Raw genomic sequence first — 16,911 nt, 5'->3', positions numbered from 1 at the left:
GTTGGCGGGAATTTACAAACTGGAAAAGTATATCTATGTTAATTAACAGCTGTAAAGTAACCTGCTGTTACGGCCTCCATTACACCACGATGATTATTACATTTATTATCGTTATCGTTTATGTTATCCATACATTACCAATTACTGAATAAAAAACTTGAAATAAACATAAAAAACAAGTTTAAATATTATAGGCAACTAATATTATAAAAATGAAGAAAAAAACTATCGTATTTTCGATATTACGATAGAAACACGATGCATTTAGTAACAAGGACTATCGATATATTGATATTTTGATATATTCTTATTTTTTTGTGGTCACGCACAGCAAAAATGTTTAAATTCTGTTAATAGATACCGGACATTCAAAACACTCTATTCGCGACCAGGAGCGCCGCCGCGTATACACTTGAAAACACCGTAGAGCCGCAGAAAAATGGGCGATTTCTTCAAGTCGCTCAATTTTAACTACTTCAGTTCGGCGGATGGTAGCACAGCTGCCAACGGGGCTGCAGGAATCGTTGGTGGGGTCGGAGGCGGAGGAGGAGCTCCAACGGACAACGGCTATGTTGGCCAAAATGTGGAAGTCAGTGGCCACAGGTTGCGCACCAAATGTGTCATCGCCGAAGGTGAGAAGCAGGTCGCCGTCCAAAGGGGGGCGATACCCCAGTGACAAAGGCAAAAATCAATAGGAAGCGGAGCTAACGCGATGCAGCTAGTAAAATGCTTTGTTTACGCTTTCTGATTTCGTGTCTCTTCGTTCGAGCGAACCGATTCGTCGGCAAGTCGACCCCACTTCCGAATCTTTCAAGCTGTGCTTCAAGTGCGTTGGCCCCAGCTTCTTTTTCCTCGAAATAAAACAATAAAACCATGACTCATGCAAGCTATTTCGAAGCGATCGAAACGGGGGCCCAGTTCTTATATAACGAACCTGAGGATAAGGGGCGGCGGTTACCAGTACTCCCCCTATTATTCTTCTGCGAGGAAACCCTGTAATTGGCATTAGAATGGGTCTTGCATTTATTTGCATATCTTTGGGGCAATTGTCAATTAGGAAGTCTGTCCTCTAATTTTGTAAAGCTTGGATCCAGTTTATAATATATTCATAAATCTAGACGAAATTACGAACATAATCCACTTAAGAGAATATGTTTTAAACCTCAATTTGAAGCTTCTTAGAAAGAGTTTCTTCTATACTACATTTTTCATTTAATAAAATCTGTAATTACAAGCTAGTAGATACTTGTTTTTAAACGCAAAAAACTAAATATTGTATTACTATTATTCTCTTTTGACTGGAGTACCCCTTTTAAGCAGCCCCTTATCAGCATTTCTTATCAACTTCCGCCTGCTCTCTCCCACCACTCTTTTTTCAGGCGGCTATGCCTTTGTGTACGTCGCCCAAGATTTGCAAACTGGCACCGAGTACGCCCTCAAGCGACTGATTGGAGCAGATCAGCAGGCCTGCAACGCCATCATCAACGAGATTGCAATCCACAAGCAGCTGTCGGGTCATGGAAACATCGTGGCATTCGTGGGCTCCAGTTACACGGCTCCGTCCTCCAATCAGGGCGCCCAGTACCTGCTCCTCACAGAACTCTGTAAGGGTATGTTATCCTAATACCTACTACTATATCTTTTACTATAGCCTTTGATATTTCTAGGTGGTTCACTGATAGACTGTTTCAAGGCAGATAACAGTGCCATTGATCCACCCGTGGTGCTGAGGATTTTCTACCAAATGGCACGAGCAGTAGCCGCCATGCACTCACAATCGCCACCCATCGCCCATCGAGACATCAAGGTAGACCCAATTAAATACCACTTTAATTTTAAAACCTTCTAACTTTCTTCTTTCTTTGGCAGATCGAAAACTTCCTAATCGGCAACGATAAGCAGATAAAACTGTGTGATTTCGGCTCATCCAGCAAAGAGGTGCTCTCGCCCACGTTTGAATGGAGTGCCCACCAACGCAACATGCTGGAGGATCAACTGAATACTGTTACCACGCCCATGTACCGAGCACCCGAAATGCTGGACACCTGGTCCAACAATCCGATCGGCCCCAAGGCAGACATCTGGGCCCTGGGCTGCGTCCTATATTTCCTATGCTATCGCAGGCACCCCTACGAAGATGGTGGCAAACTGCGGATCATCAACGGCAACTACATCATTCCACCAGAGCCGCGATACCAATGCTTCCGTGACATCATCAAAGGCTGCTTCAAAGTGAATCCGGCCGAACGTCTAGACATTGCCATGGTGCTTGAGCGCCTAGCTGCTATAGCGGAGACAAACAATTGGTCGCTCAAAGGACCTTTGGATCTACGCGGTGTTCCCATTGAGACATCACCCACAGAAAGTCCCGCCCGAAGGACACCCACCCAATCGGAGTTCTACACTGACACTCCCAATCTCCCGACCCAGCCAGCGCCACCCGCCAATAGCGCTCCATCTTCAAGCAATGGTCATGGCAGTCTTCTGTCGTCACTGAAAGGCGGAGCTGGAACGCTTTTCAAGAACCTCAAAGACACTTCCACAAAGGTCATGCAGACGATGCAGCAATCGATCGCACGCACCGATCTAGACATTAGTCACATCACCTCGAGGATCTTGGTAATGCCGTGTCCGTCCGATGGCTTTGAGTCGGCATACAAAACGAACAACATTGAGGACGTGCGGATGTCGCTGGAGAGTCGGTTCTCCCCCCAAAAGATAAGCATTTACAATTTTGGGCAGCGAACAGTTCCGCGGTTACCGCCCCCCGTGCGAACAGTCGAGGCTGGGTCGGTATACGCGTATCCACAAGCCCATGCTCCTAATCTGCAGGGTCTCTTTACTGTTTCTGCGGATATGTACAACTTCCTCAACGCCGATCCAAAGTCGATAGTAGTCGTCCAAACTGGAGATTCCGGTGGCTGCACTGCTGCCACTGTGATCTGTGCCCTACTCATGTACGCCGATCTTCTCCAGCAGCCGGAAGATGCGGTTCAGGTATTCGCAGTCAAGCGGCACACCATCAACCTGCGTCCTTCGGAATTCCGTTACCTGTATTACTTCGGCGACATCCTGCGGCCCACTCCGCTACTGCCACACTACAAAAACACAAATCTCGTCTCGCTCAGCTGCCAACCAGTTCCCAAAATGACCAAGGCCCGTGACGGCTGCCGCATCTACATGGAGGTCTACTGCAATGAGACTCTGCTGCTAAGCACTCTCCAGGACTATGAAAAAATGCGTTTGCATATGGCTGGTCCTGGCAAAATAGTTCTTCCCATCAACTTGACGGTCTGTGGCGATGTGACCATTGTCCTATACCATGCTCGCAGAGGAATGGTGCGTCCACAGGGCCTCAAAATATGCCAGTTCCAGATAAACACTGGCTTTATACCGGAACCGGAAACATTGATGACGTTGCGCAGTCACGATCTTGACGATCTGCCGGATGCGGAACAGGTGGCACCCAACTTCTGCGTATCACTCTCCCTGGCAGTGACGGACTCGGAGAGCCCGCCCAGCCACAACCCGCCATGGATGCCACCCAAGCCAAAAAGGTCACCAGCTGCCTTGTTTAGCTCTGACTTGGAGTATGCCGAAATGCTGGATAACTTTGGTAAGTAACCCCAAACCTATTCATAATGTGCCTACTAATATGTCTTCCATTCAGTAACCAAGCCAACAACACGTCCATCACCACCGCCTGCCGTGCGAAAGCCCGAACGTGCCAACTCTCCATTGGTTTTGCCTGATGTGACGGAAACTGCTCATGATCCTCCGGTGGGTATGCCGGAACCCTCGCCGCCCATCGATCTGCTCAATCTTAACCAGCAACCCAGTGATGCCCCGGCTGCGGATCCATTAGCCAGTGCAATGCCCAGCTCGGACGCCAGCTTTGATCTTTTGGGAGCCTTCGGTGACGACGACTCCACTGGTATAGGTTCGGCTCCCGTACCAGACATTCTTCCACCGCCGCCGTTGCAACCGCCACAGCAGCCCAAAATAAACGCCGACCTATTCGACATCTTTGGCTCGGTGGACCAGAGCAGTGCTCCGAGTATGAAGCCCTCGACCGGAACAGACCGGCCACCTTTCATGGGAACCGTCCCAGCTTTTGCTGCCCAACCATCAGTTCCCAAAAAGGAACCATCACCCACGCAGCCTCCAAAATCTCCTGCCGACCCCTTCGCTGACATTGCCAATCTCGCGTCTGGACTCAACATAAACTTTAACCGCAGCACATTAAGTGGAAAGTCTCCTGTCGGCAATAGTCCCCAGCCCACGCAATACCCCAGCCCCACCCACAGACCTGCCCCAGCCACAACAGGGCAATCGCAGCAACAGCCACAAGGATCGTTCATGAAGATTCCGCCGCAGGCAACTCCGCAACAGCAAACACCGTTTGTTAAGACGCCACCTCAACCACAGCCAGCCCAGGCACGACCGGACTACAGTCGCTCTCACTTCGACGCACCAAAGCCAGGACAAGCAGCGGGAGGCTTTGGACCCAAGAACTCTGACATATTTGCCGATATCCTGGGGCAGCAAGGCTACTCCTTTGGCAGCAAGATGAATCAGGGCCCACGGTCCATCAATGAAATGCGAAAAGAAGACTTGGTCAGAGACATGGATCCAAAGAAAGTTCGCATCATGGAATGGGTAAGAATTTGACTGATAGATCGATCTAATGCTGGTTTAACAAAATACGTTATTCCTTTAAAGACTGACGGCAAGAAGAACAACATACGTGCTCTTCTCTGCTCCATGCACACGGTCCTGTGGGAGAATGCCAAATGGCAACGCTGCGAAATGTCCACCATGGTGACTCCAGCCGAGGTCAAGAAAGCCTATCGCCGCGCTTGCCTGGCCGTACATCCCGATAAGGTGAGCACATAAAATAAATATAATTAATTGTTTTTACATTTAAAAACGTCTTTCAGCATAATGGCACCGAGAACGAGGAGATTGCCAAGCTCATATTTATGGAACTGAACAATGCATGGACCGATTTTGAAAACGATGCTACGCAGCAAAATATGTTCAATGCGTAAAACGCGTCCTATAGCTATATATTTATCGCAAGTAGTCCTAATCTACGACTAGCTGAAATTAGCATAAAGCCATTTAATTTTGTAAGCTTTAATCTTTAAAGAGAAAGTATTTGCCTACGCCTGCGAATGGTGTAGACATTTTAGATAGCCCGAGAGAACCCCATTTTGAAATTCAAATCATCCTAAGGACAATTTACTTAATTTTTTTTTGTACCAACAAGGCCAAGTTCAACATTCCTGAAAGTCACCGAAGACCGCCCTAAAAACAATCGTCTGAATATACAAACGAAACGAAGCCCTCAGACAATCTATAATTTTTTTTGTTCATAACGCGGAGATTTGACTTAAAATCAATCATTGCAACATATATATTTTCATTTCGCTGTAATTAGGAAAATTACAATATTCCCCTGACCCATTTATAGCCAATATGTGATTAAATTGAATGCCTATAACTGATCGAAACCGAAAGTTAAGATATATAAATGTAAATAACAGTTCAAAGTATAAAATGTGAAAGTGTAAAGACAAAGTTATTGCGCCGCTTTGGCCAAAATCAGAATGTACATAATAGAGTATATATTGGTTGTTATCTTTAACCAAAATTTCGGTTTGAGCATTTAACTTTTGTCCCTGTAAAAATAAAGTCTATACTCGTTTCAATGTGACTCTTTTTCTCAGTCCTTTAGACAGCCTTTTTTGACTCGACTACCGGATACAAAGACTTCGATAATATTGCGATCACTTCCAGTATAAATAAACTTCTCCACCATTTCGTCGACGTTCAGAAGCCTAATGGGATCATCCACGACACTGACGTCCACCAGCAGGGCATCGAATTCCTTGCCAGCTTCGAAGTTGCCGGTTAGATGATCCATGGCCAGGGCCTTGGCACCACCCAATGTTGCCAAGTAAAGGGCCTGCTTGTATTTGAGTTGCTTGTAACTGGAATCCTGCGTTTTAGCCTCTCCTGTTCCAATAATATTTTGTTTCTTGAAAAAGTCCAAATGCTTCGATATATCCAATGCACGCAGTAAGGCATCTTGGATGGAGACGGAATTGCCTCCGGAAACATCGGTGCCCAGTCCTACAGTTACTCCGGAATTAATCAATCGTTGGATATCGCATATGCCAGAGCCGAGCATTGTATTCGAGGCAGGGCAATGGGCCACAGAGGTCCCACGTTCCTTAAGCAGTTGGACTTCTGCATCCTCCAAGTGGACTCCGTGAGCCATTACCGTCTTTTTCGTGAGCAATCCAGCTTCATCGTACGCTCCTGCGTAGCTGGTTTTAAAGATACCCTTGACCACCTCAATCTCTGCCAGATTTTCGCTGATATGACTTTGGATATGCAGGTCGTTTTCCTTGGCGATGTCACCCAGCTGCTTGAGCAACTCTTTGGTGCAACTAAGAGCGAACCGGGGTGTGATTGTGGGTAAAACAAGTGGACTTCCAATGTCTTTCATTGCAGCCACAAACTCCTTGGTGTTGGTTACCGATTCCTCCAGGGTTTCTCTATAAATAGTATTGGCAATTAGTAAACAAGCTAAACCTCTTATATGTAGTACTCACACATAGAAGTCGGGACTGTTGCAATTGGAGCAAACCTTTCCAATCAGCGCCCGCTGACCTTGACGCACTGCCTCCCGTGCCAGTATCAGAGTCGATGGCAGATTGTTGGTGGCGAAATAGGAGGCGAGTGTTGTTCCAGAGCGCAGCGTCGCTTCCTGGGGGGTATCACATTATTAGCTCATTCCGAAGACAAGTGATTATGTGTGACGGAAACGCTTGGTGGAGCGATATTAGGTGGCATATATGTATGGATGTTTTATAGTATATGGTACACATGACATGCTTGTATGGGTGCTCCAATCTGATAACGATCGTTTCTTACAACAACGCTCTTGTAGACACGCTGGGCGTATTCCAAGTCGGAGAACTTGGCCTCCAGAGGGAAGGTATACGTGTTCAACCAGTCGAGCAATGGCATATCCAATCCCAAACCCACTTGGGCATACTGGGGCGCGTGTATATGGCAATCCACGAATCCGGGCATCAGGAACTGGTAGTCAGACAGGACCACCTCCTCAGGCCTATTGGCTTTGTTGTTGCTCAACCAGGCTTGGTAGTCCTTGCCTAAACATAAAATCTATGGAAGAAGCTATCATTAAGAAGCGCTCATCTAAATCGGGTTCCTAGAAACATACCTTTCCATCATCGCCCACGACCAAGAACCCATTCTTGATGGACTCAAATTCATTGAAGGACTTCGTGTGCACTATGGTTCCCAGGAAAGCAGTAGGCATGGCTGCAGAAGGTAGGTTGTATCTTCAACGTGATTCCAAGCGAATTGAATTTGATTAGAATTAGAAGCTGCTCAACAAGTATTTAAATTGCTAGAGCAATTTAATATTCCACTATCGATGAATCGATAAATGTGAGACAATATATTATAGCTTGTTTTTACCAGTCACACATTTTAGACTTTTAAAAAATTTATTAAATATTTGATCTAAAAAATCTAAGGAGCTATAGCTATGGGAGCTATAAGGAAACAAGGAGCTAGGAGCTTAAGGGAGGGATCTTTCATGAACCGAAGTAGGAACTTTGCTAAAACTATTGTTTCTACAGATAGAAAATTTAAGATACAGATTTGGAAGTAAATTCTCTTACAATATTTTTCAGAATCATTACTATCAGTATTTCAAATATCCTTTTCAACAAATATCCGTTCAGATTAAAATGATAACATAAAAAAATACATTTCTATGATTGGAGCTCGGAATAGCTTAATATCTCATACCAACCCTTTCCCTAACACCTATTTTTAATTTTTCGAATTTTTTCCAAGGGTACCCCTTAAAAATTACAAATTTACCATTTTTGGCCCTTCCGATGGCGATAGCTTATACAATTTACAACGGATCGGAAAAATATATACATTTCTATGATTGGAGCTCCGAGTAGCTGAATCCCTCATATAAAAACTTTCTTCAAACCCAATTTTTAAGTTTACGTACTTACTTACAATTTAGACTTTATTGTGTAGCGTTTATTACTTATATTGCATTTTCGTCTTATAAATGGATATAAAATATTATGGATTTTTCGTCCCCATCGTCAAAGGTTTTTCATGTAAAAAATTTCAAGTATGATAAGTTTATTTTTTTTAAACAAAGTTAATGTATATATTGGTTTAGTTAAAATATTTTTATAATTCATCCTAGTTTTAATAAAAATGCAATTAGTAATTTAGCTACGTTTTCAGCTTTTTATCAACCTGATCAATAAGAAAATGACCCTCCTTATATCTGACAGCTTTCGATTTTATCGGATGACTTTAAATGTGTATTTACTGACACCAGGAGGTGTTTTCAGGGAAAGTATTTTTCCGTTAGCAGTCATGTTTGGAATTCACTGGAAGCAGAACTCTTTAATAATATCCGCGCGTCTAGTGCGGGAAAGCCTTTCCTACTCCCGATTTCTTGGAGTCCTGCTCTTCAGATTTGGAAACGATAAAGATGGACTAGTCATTCTAGATGATACAAGAAAATGGTGGAAGTGGTTTATCTTACTACACAGAATTATGACCATTTTCGGCCTATACTTTGGCATCTCAGTGATTTTCGATGGATTTAGTAGCATTCTTCACACTGCACTTCAGTTTGGTAGACTAGTACTTCTACTGGTCGGACATTTTTGGATCATCCGGCAGCAGTTTTTCAGAAACCCTGAGGCGATTTCTTTGGCTAACAATATGTTGAAGCACTTTCGACATGTGAGAAGTCTGAGAAATCAGGAAAAAGTGGGTTTTGGAGATGAAAGGGAGTTTGTGCTTATAGTTTTGATTTTGTTCTGTCGAATTGACGAATTTGCATCTATTATTGCTTTATTTTTTCGATCTTTTGAGCTTCGAACTATTCACACATTTTGGTGTTTGGCCTACACGATTACTTACGTTAATTTAATTAGACACTTCAATTACCTCTGGTACTTGGCATTGGGGGTACTTTATTCAGAGTTAAATATGTTATTGAAAAATGAGGTGAATAACTCAATCCGTCCCAATATTGGGAAATATTTAGATATTTATCAAAAAGTTCACAAATCATCAATTTTGTTCAAAAGTATTTTCAACAATCAACTATTTTTTAACGTCTTATCTACCGGTATATATGTTGCCGATGTTTCGAACTTAATGATCAAAGACTTATCTCTCGGGCACCCGTGGGTGTGGGTTAGCTTTGGGAAGGTAATAATTGAGTATCAACTTTTTTGCTCAGCTGTTGAGCGAATTATTGAAGAATGTGACAAGACTCGATTAATCGTTTTTGAGGCAAGCATGGTTCGGAATACAAAAGAAAGCAACAAAGCTGTAAGTATAAATTAAAAAAAAAAGTTTCACAATAATTAAAACAGTATAACCCTTTTAGGTGGAAATGTTCATTACTTTTCTCAATATGAATCCCTTTAGCTTAAAACTTTTAGGGCTATTTGAAATTTCTAATAGTTTTTATTTAAAAATGTTATCAGACTCTGTAAATTATATAATTATTGTTGTACAATTTATACTTCAAACAAAAAAGATGCAACCTAGCGGATAACCATATGCAGAATACCTGCGAGAAACATTTTAAGCTCTATAATTTAAGACACTTCAAACAAATATGTTACGACAAATATTAAATGCAATTACTTAATTTAAAAACATTTATATGAAATCTATTATATTTATAACTTATTCAATGCTACTATAAATAAAGAAGATTATTAAAAATAATCTGGTTATAAAGAAATTGATTTAATTTTGAAAAGTTTTTTATTTGATGACTTTCATAATTTTATTAAAAATTATATTTCGTTTCAAGATGACAATTCCGAAGGAGGAATTGTGTAATAATATGTCAATATTACTAAGGAATATTGACAATTGTAAAAACATATGTCATGGACTGACCAATAAAGGGCTGTTATATTTTCCTACAAATAATTTTCAGCTAAATGAAGTTTATTACAAAATATATTCGAATTTTGGGGACAAATTATAAAACGTTCTAAACTACTCCGGATTATTTTCTTTAAAACACTTTATTCTATAATTTAAGATAATTTTAATTATAATTTGGGTTTTAATTTTGGCTATCTTAAGCTCTTCACAATTATCTGATCAATAAGAAAGTGCACCTATTGTATACCTTATACTCATAGTTGGTCCCTCATATCTGACAGCTTTCGGCTTTATCTGATGACAGTCCTCAAAATCTATTAGTGGCACCAAGGGTTCGTTATTTTAGGAAAAATATTTTTCAGTTAGCAGTCATGTTTAGAATTCATTGGAAGAAAAACACTTCAAAAATATCCGCGCGACTCCTGCGGGAAAACCTATCCTACTCCAGACTTCTTGGTTTCCTATTCTTCAGATTTGGGAATGATAAGGATGGACTAGTCATTTTAGACGATAATCGAATATGGTGGAAGTGGCTTACGTTACTACACAGAATGATTTGTATCGTTGGACTTTACTTCGGCTTCTCAATAATATTCGATGGATTTAAAAATACTCTTTACGGGGCGTGTGAATATGCTAGATTCGGACTCATACTCATAGCGAACTTTTGGATTATCCGGCAGCAGTTTTTAATGAACACCCAGGCCGTTTCCTTGGCCAATAAAGTTGTGAAGCTATTTCGACGTTTAAGATGCCTGAGAAATCAAGATGAATTCGGGTTCGGAGGCAAAAGGGAGTTGGTGCTTATTATTCTAATAATATGCTGTCGGATTTACGATATTACAACAGAATCATATTTAACTTTTAAGACAATTGAACTGCGAACTATTCTCACATATTGGGGAATGGTTTATACTTTCACTTACATTAACTTAAGTATACACTTCAGTTACCTCTGGTACTTGGCATTGGGGGTACTTCATTCAGACTTAAATGACTTAATGGAAAACGATCTAAACAACTCTAGGCATTTAAATTTTGAGCTGTGTTTGGACATTTATCGGAAAATTCACGAATCATCCATTTCGTTCAAAATAATTTTCAATTATCATATATTTGTTCACGTTTTTTCATCCGTTTTATATATTGTGGAAATTTCTAATTTAATGATCAAAAACTTATCACTCGGATATCCTTGGATTTGGATTGGCTTTGTGAAAACAATAATTGAGTATCAGCTTTTCTGCTCGGCTATTGAGCGAATTGTTCAAGAATGTGGCAAGACTCGATTAATCGTTTTTGAGGCAAGCATTCTTCAGAATACAATAGAAAGCCAACAAGCTGTAAGTATACCCTTTAAAAATATTGTAAAATATTATAAAAAGAATAACTCTTTCAGGTGGAAAGATTCATTACTTTTCTCAATATGAACCCTTTTACGTTACAAATTTTTGGGCTATTTGAGATTTCTAACAGCCTTTATTTAAAAATGGTATCCGACGGTGTTAATTATGTAATTATTGTGGTACAATTTATAATGCAAAAGAATCCTATGATAACCTAAGAATGAATAATAAATATACACACAAAATGTTTATATTAATTATTTAAGCTTTAAAACATGTTAAAAGTAAATGAAAAAACATTAAATTTATTTTATTTATAACTACTTGAGGATAACAAGATTTTTTGTCTCCCTATTTGATACACTTTACCTGTCATTTTATCACCAAATACAAGCTTTACAATCGCAAAAATAAAAGATGTTAAATTACCAATCAATTACTGCTCGTTTTTTATTAAATTTACTTTGTAGCTTATTGATTTTTGTGAAAAATAGCGTTTGTTTGTAGTATCAATGGTTGATTATCATTTTTTTACAGCCCCCATTCGGCTAGCGTCCTGACTCGGATAGGACACCTGGCCAGGTGGCGGTGGAATCGTAATGGAGTCCAGACTCACACCGGAGGTAGATGTGGCTGTGGCACTGGCATTGCCATAGGGTGCAGCGTACGTGGGCTGACTGTACATTTGGTAGGCCGAAGCTGGCACTAAGTTGGATGGCAGCTGATGCAGTTTCATTCCAGCAGGCATCACGTTTATCTGCTCCTGTCGCAGATTGAAATAATCATTCGGCTTGGCGCTGGGCGGGGGGATGCCAGCCACATCGAATCGTCGATCCGTCTTGGCAGCTGAGCCCTGTTTTGCCTGAGAGTGAGCCCACTTAATGCTAACCTTCCGACCGTGGATGACCAGCTTGTTGAAGGTGCGTTCGGCTGCCAGTTCGGCGGCGCTTCTCTTAGTGTACTGTACAAAGGCACACTGCTGCCGTGGCACAAGAGCAATCGAACGAATTTCTCCAAACTGGTAGAACTGATCGCGAAGCTCTGGTTCTGTTATCTCTTCCGGAAGATTTCCCACGTAGAGGGTGGTTATATTCCTATCTTCTGGTGGCTCCAAGGTGGGCAGCGATGCCGCCCGTTTCATTATCTTTTCAGCCACAGGATCGTTGCGACCGTAGTAGCGATCCTTAATGTTCTGCTCGCATAGAGGATCATCGGGCTCGTTGGGCTTGTCATGCCTGTAGGGACATTCCTCACCACGCTTACATTCGCCTTTAACCCAGAAGGAGCAAATGTGTGGCCGGTTTCGCTTGTAATAGGGCGCAGTTCGAGCCAGTTTGGAAAGCATTTCATTGGACGCCAAGGACCGTCCCACGGCCCCAGCTGCCTCGGTGCCGTCGCCATCCTGAAGTTGTGCATCGATGTTTTGAATGTAGTACTCCTTGTTGACGTCGCTCTGGGGCATATTATCGGACACTTTCAAGGCAGCATCTCGCACCTGAATCGGCAAACCGTACTCCAAATCAAGTAGGCAGGTTTGGCAAACATTTTTTAGTCTTGCACACGTCTGGCAAATCTCAGTCTTCTTAAAACGCATCCGGGCGCCGGGGCACCACCGAAATATGGTAAATGGACGGGTACATATCTTGCATTCTTTGCCGAAACGTTCCTTTATCATCCGCACATACGGATTGTCACCCAGGCAGGTCTGACAGAGAATAGGAAACTCTGCATCCTCCCAGTTTTGCCTGTTGTACGTGTTAGTGGTCTTTGACATCGACATGTCGATGTTGACGTTAGATTCCCTTTATTTTTGGAATAAATTGAGATACAAAACCGCTTGCTTTTTTCTCGTGTCTGCTAGAGATGTGTAAATTCTTATAAAAACAATATATCGATATATCGATTCAAAAAATTAATACCAAATCGTAAAATTTAGTATTTTATTCTGATCAAATTTTCGCAGAACGTAATACTTAGCAGAAGTTTTTAAGAACTGGGTCTATCTAAAATTCTCACCTTTTTTATATCCTATTTAACTTTTATTAAATTATATATTAATAACTATGAGTATAATAAAAATATATGATTATATAGAAGGCCTCCTTAAAATTATTTAAAACTACAAATATTCTAGAAAAGTTTAACTGCAAAAAATACTGAATTTATTTAGGTACACTGCAGGTACGCTCGTCACCTACGTGGACTGTTGACCACAGTGATACCCGTATACGTGTACTATGATAACACCGATGACAATATCGATATATTCGTGTTTGATATATTTTGACAGCCCTATTAGGAGCAAACAGAAGACTAATTGTGTCCAAATACTCTCACATTTCCAGCATATTGAGCTAAAGACAAGACTGTAAACGTGGAAAAGCGAGCCAGGGCATCGGACTTGCAGCAGCGCAGTAAAAATGAGCTCACGGAAGCGGAGCGGCAGCGGTTCCACCAAGCGGCCCAAGGAAAAGGTTTGCAGCAATGGTCAGGGCTCCGCCTCGTCACAGACTGATAGCTTTATTGAATCATCGTAGGTGGTGTACATCTATGAATTGTTGTGCCGCGGCGAAGATCCCAGCAGTGACAGTCCGGAGTTCTGGAATGAGTTCTTCCTCCTGCAACCTAATTTCGAGGCCCTGGAGACCGAGATCGGAAAGCTAAATGGGGAACAGCTGCAGGTTGTCAAGCCTAATCTGAACACACTCTTTCAGAAGTGCATCGAAATGCTAGACACGGGTATAACATCATACTGTTGCCCATTTTGTGGGGCTTTAGAACCATCATGTATCTTTCTACATTTTCCTGAGATTTATTGAGTCAATCTCTTCCAATTAGATCATCCCAAACGATTGTGCAACAGTCTCCACACATTATGCTCCCTGTTTTATGGCATCTTCAAAAAGTCCAACACGGACCCCACGTTAAACATCCTCAACGAAATGTTCGGCCATGAAAAAATGGACGAATGGCTTAAACTGCTGATGCAGTACTGCAACCGAATTCTGTTGGGAGATGTGCCGGAGAATGCTCGCTTTATGTGCCTGAAGCTGCTGCAAGTCCTGGTCACCGGCACTGACAATGTTAAGCAGAATGCACTATTCGAGCACCTGATGATGCACAGTATGTTTGATGCCTTTGTACGCCTGCTCAGCGATCCCACGTTTCGTTCTCAACACGGCCATGATATAGTTATCCTTTTAACAATTCTGGTGAACTATCGCAAACACGAAGCTACAAATCCCTACGTGGTTCAGTTGTCCATATTGGCAGATGAGCTAGCTTTGAATGGGTGAGTTTTATACACTTTGTGAAGAATAGAAAACAAACTAAACTCTCTTTTAAATTTTAGTTATGGACAAATGATTTCACAGTCACTCATTGATTTCTGCCGCCAATATATCCAGAGCCTTAACAACGTGCAGTCATCCTCCTGGTTCTCATCACTCTCGAATATCGTGGGAAACATGTTTGTGTCGGACGAGGGATGCGAAAGAGTACAACAAATCAAAGCCAATAATGGCCTGCTACTGGCGCTTTATGAAGCCGTGCATCTGAACCGGAACTTCATAACCACTCTGGCACACACACAGGCCGAGTCAAGCGCCCCGCCATCGCCAAGCAACACCCTAAGTCTAGCACAGCCCGTTCCTGATCTATCAAATGCTCCGATTATCGACATAACACAGTATCCAACAAACCTTCTTGTGGCCGTCTTTCAGTATTGCTCCATCGTGATGCAGGACAACAAGAATGAATCGAGTATCGCTAATCTGAAGCTATGCTTTCTTATACTGACATGCATTTCGGAGGACCAGTACGCCAACTCAATGATGCACGACAGCAATCTGACATTCAAGGTGATGTTGCACAGAGCGCAAATGCGTCATCGCAAACTGAACGTCGATCGAGTGGGCAAATCACAGCCGTTGGCTGCTACTCTACTTGACCTTTTGGTAGAGTTTATTGTCTCCCATCTGATGAAAAAGTTTCCAATGGAACTGTACCTTCTTTGCATCGGTGTAATTCATAGAATTCTGTGCTACCAGAAAAGGTGTCGAGTGCGGCTCAACTATCCGTGGAAGGAGCTCTGGTCGGCGTTGATTGGATTGCTTCGCTTTTTGGTCAATCAGGAACAAAATCTGGTCAAGAAGTGCAATATATTCCATTTGTCGCTGCAAGTGGTGAACATCTTCAACCTGTTCATCACCTATGGAGACACTTTCCTGGCCACCACCAATAGCTACGATGAGCTGTACTACGAACTCAATCGGGAGGAAAAAGTATTTACGGAAATACATGCCATGGGTAAGACGACTTTATATTTTAAAATTAAAAACAAAGTTTATTACATAAATATTAACAGTTCTTCGGTATACAACGATGCCCGAGTGCGAGTACAAAGATGATGTGATCAAGCTGCTGAATGCCCTTGTGAATATACTTGCCATTGTGAAACATTTCCAGAACAAGATCAAGGAGTGGCTGGCCGAGCAAGGACTATCAACGCCGACGGAGGAGCAAATACTCGATGTGGTGCGCAAGAACTATGACCTTACGCTTAAACTGCAAGACTCTCTCGATCAGTACGAACGCTATTCCGAGACCCCATTGCACACCAACTTTTTTAAAGCGATGGTCCGGGATGTGGTCAACGATACCCGGAAGCACATCTACGGCTATGTGAAGGAGGCCGTCTCCGTCATTCCCGATCAGGAGATGCTCCTCTCCACCATGAACAGCGCCTCGGCATCAGCGGCAGCCACAACGGCAGTGACAGTTCCAACAGCAGCCACGCCTGCCACGTTATAAATATCGACCTCGACAGACTACTAGACTGTTTAATTGTTTCCTTTTGCTTAGTTTTTTAGTCGTATTTTAAATAATCAAATCTCTAGAAGCGTAAACTCGATGTAATCTGTAAGATTTAAAGTGCTTTGCGAGTCTTTGTTAGCTTTCGTGGTGAAGCAGTGCACTTATACCTAAATATATACATATATATTCTGTGCAAGTTTTTTACGTATACATTTATAAATATAAAATATATAATGCGATTGCGTGTATATACAATGTACTCAAGTCTTTGTTTCTCTAATGGAAAGAGTCATACTTATTTATCTTCTAGGAACATTATTTTAGGTAGTTTAAAGATAAATTTTCTAAAAGAATGTACAGTTCCAAGAAAAGATACAAAAAATCAAGTGCAAAAAAGGTTGTACACTAAAGAGGTTTTAAGCAGGTAGAAATATGTGAACAGGACTAAAAGGACCTTCATTCCTTTGCAAGCAGTGAAAGTGAACGCACACAGTTCCAACGATTGTTTTAAAAAATGGCTCCAAAAATTATTTGTGATTTGTGCTTAAAAGAATTTACTGTCCTTCAGTTTGCAGAGCATTATGAAAATTGTAAAGTGCTTCGAAATGCTTTTGAAATCATGGTGGCAGCAAATACACCTGTTAGAAAAAGGCCATTGCAATCTCAAAATCAACAAAATTCAAATATCCTTCCTCCATCGAAGAAGTTTTGTTTTTTGAAAGATAATGATTTAAAAACTTGCTCCGTTTGC

At 41.8% G+C, this 16,911-nt stretch overlaps 4 protein-coding genes and 1 long non-coding RNA gene across 6 annotated transcripts; 3 read left to right on the top strand and 2 right to left on the bottom strand.

Moving 5' to 3' along the window:
- The first annotated feature begins 294 nt into the window (after positions 1 to 294).
- aux (cyclin-G-associated kinase) lies at positions 295 to 5,714 on the top strand. The gene is made up of 7 exons (XM_017249178.3): positions 295 to 632; positions 1,380 to 1,610; positions 1,668 to 1,807; positions 1,870 to 3,616; positions 3,671 to 4,659; positions 4,723 to 4,884; positions 4,941 to 5,714. The coding sequence occupies exons 1-7, from the start codon at positions 440 to 442 to the stop codon at positions 5,049 to 5,051; spliced, it is 3,573 nt and encodes a 1,190-aa protein (XP_017104667.2). The 5' UTR covers positions 295 to 439; the 3' UTR covers positions 5,052 to 5,714.
- Positions 5,390 to 7,467, bottom strand: DhpD (guanine deaminase). Its single transcript, XM_017249179.3, has 4 exons — positions 7,259 to 7,467; positions 6,946 to 7,200; positions 6,624 to 6,778; positions 5,390 to 6,566 (listed from the first exon to the last, which is right to left on the bottom strand). Exons 1-4 carry the CDS (start codon positions 7,355 to 7,357, stop codon positions 5,729 to 5,731), a joined length of 1,347 nt encoding a protein of 448 aa, XP_017104668.2. The 5' UTR covers positions 7,358 to 7,467; the 3' UTR covers positions 5,390 to 5,728.
- Positions 7,233 to 9,797, top strand: LOC138926495 (uncharacterized). 2 transcript variants are annotated; one of them, XR_011443047.1, is made up of 3 exons: positions 7,233 to 7,368; positions 8,370 to 9,426; positions 9,485 to 9,797. It is a non-coding gene; the product is annotated as an uncharacterized lncRNA (long non-coding RNA). The 2 variants fall into 2 exon arrangements; XR_011443048.1 differs by having other exon boundaries at positions 8,320 to 9,426.
- Positions 9,798 to 11,762: 1,965 nt separating this feature from the next.
- On the bottom strand, positions 11,763 to 13,207 carry LOC108130300 (pre-mRNA-splicing factor RBM22). The gene has a single exon (XM_017248688.3). The coding sequence runs from the start codon at positions 13,123 to 13,125 to the stop codon at positions 11,869 to 11,871; it is 1,257 nt and encodes a 418-aa protein (XP_017104177.1). The 5' UTR covers positions 13,126 to 13,207; the 3' UTR covers positions 11,763 to 11,868.
- A 402-nt stretch (positions 13,208 to 13,609) lies between these two features.
- Positions 13,610 to 16,364, top strand: LOC108130705 (armadillo-like helical domain-containing protein 3). The gene is made up of 5 exons (XM_017249295.3): positions 13,610 to 13,819; positions 13,883 to 14,084; positions 14,184 to 14,637; positions 14,698 to 15,653; positions 15,712 to 16,364. The coding sequence occupies exons 1-5, from the start codon at positions 13,766 to 13,768 to the stop codon at positions 16,155 to 16,157; spliced, it is 2,112 nt and encodes a 703-aa protein (XP_017104784.1). The 5' UTR covers positions 13,610 to 13,765; the 3' UTR covers positions 16,158 to 16,364.
- Positions 16,365 to 16,911: the final 547 nt, after the last annotated feature.

The sequence above is a fragment of the Drosophila bipectinata genome, chromosome 3R, assembly GCF_030179905.1.
Source record: "Drosophila bipectinata strain 14024-0381.07 chromosome 3R, DbipHiC1v2, whole genome shotgun sequence".
Lineage (NCBI taxonomy): Eukaryota > Metazoa > Arthropoda > Insecta > Diptera > Drosophilidae > Drosophila > Drosophila bipectinata.
This window is presented reverse-complemented; position numbering and strand designations above follow the sequence as displayed.

What these genes read in the sequence shown, in the direction of transcription:
- aux (XM_017249178.3), top strand. Translation starts at nt 440, where the DNA reads ATGGGCGATTTCTTCAAGTCGCTCAATTTTAACTACTTCAGTTCGGCG. An exon ending in TCGCCCATCGAGACATCAAG is followed by an intron (nt 1,808 to 1,869) that starts GTAGACCCAATT and finishes TTTCTTTGGCAG; the next exon opens with ATCGAAAACTTCCTAATCGG. An exon ending in CGAAATGCTGGATAACTTTG is followed by an intron (nt 3,617 to 3,670) that starts GTAAGTAACCCC and finishes TCTTCCATTCAG; the next exon opens with TAACCAAGCCAACAACACGT.
- DhpD (XM_017249179.3), bottom strand. Translation starts at nt 7,357, where the DNA reads ATGCCTACTGCTTTCCTGGGAACCATAGTGCACACGAAGTCCTTCAAT. An exon ending in TCGTGGGCGATGATGGAAAG is followed by an intron (nt 7,201 to 7,258) that starts GTATGTTTCTAG and finishes CTTCTTCCATAG; the next exon opens with ATTTTATGTTTAGGCAAGGA. An exon ending in AACAGTCCCGACTTCTATGT is followed by an intron (nt 6,567 to 6,623) that starts GTGAGTACTACA and finishes TACTATTTATAG; the next exon opens with AGAAACCCTGGAGGAATCGG.
- LOC108130300 (XM_017248688.3), bottom strand. Translation starts at nt 13,125, where the DNA reads ATGTCGATGTCAAAGACCACTAACACGTACAACAGGCAAAACTGGGAG.
- LOC108130705 (XM_017249295.3), top strand. Translation starts at nt 13,766, where the DNA reads ATGAGCTCACGGAAGCGGAGCGGCAGCGGTTCCACCAAGCGGCCCAAG. An exon ending in CATCGAAATGCTAGACACGG is followed by an intron (nt 14,085 to 14,183) that starts GTATAACATCAT and finishes TCTTCCAATTAG; the next exon opens with ATCATCCCAAACGATTGTGC. An exon ending in GATGAGCTAGCTTTGAATGG is followed by an intron (nt 14,638 to 14,697) that starts GTGAGTTTTATA and finishes TTTAAATTTTAG; the next exon opens with TTATGGACAAATGATTTCAC.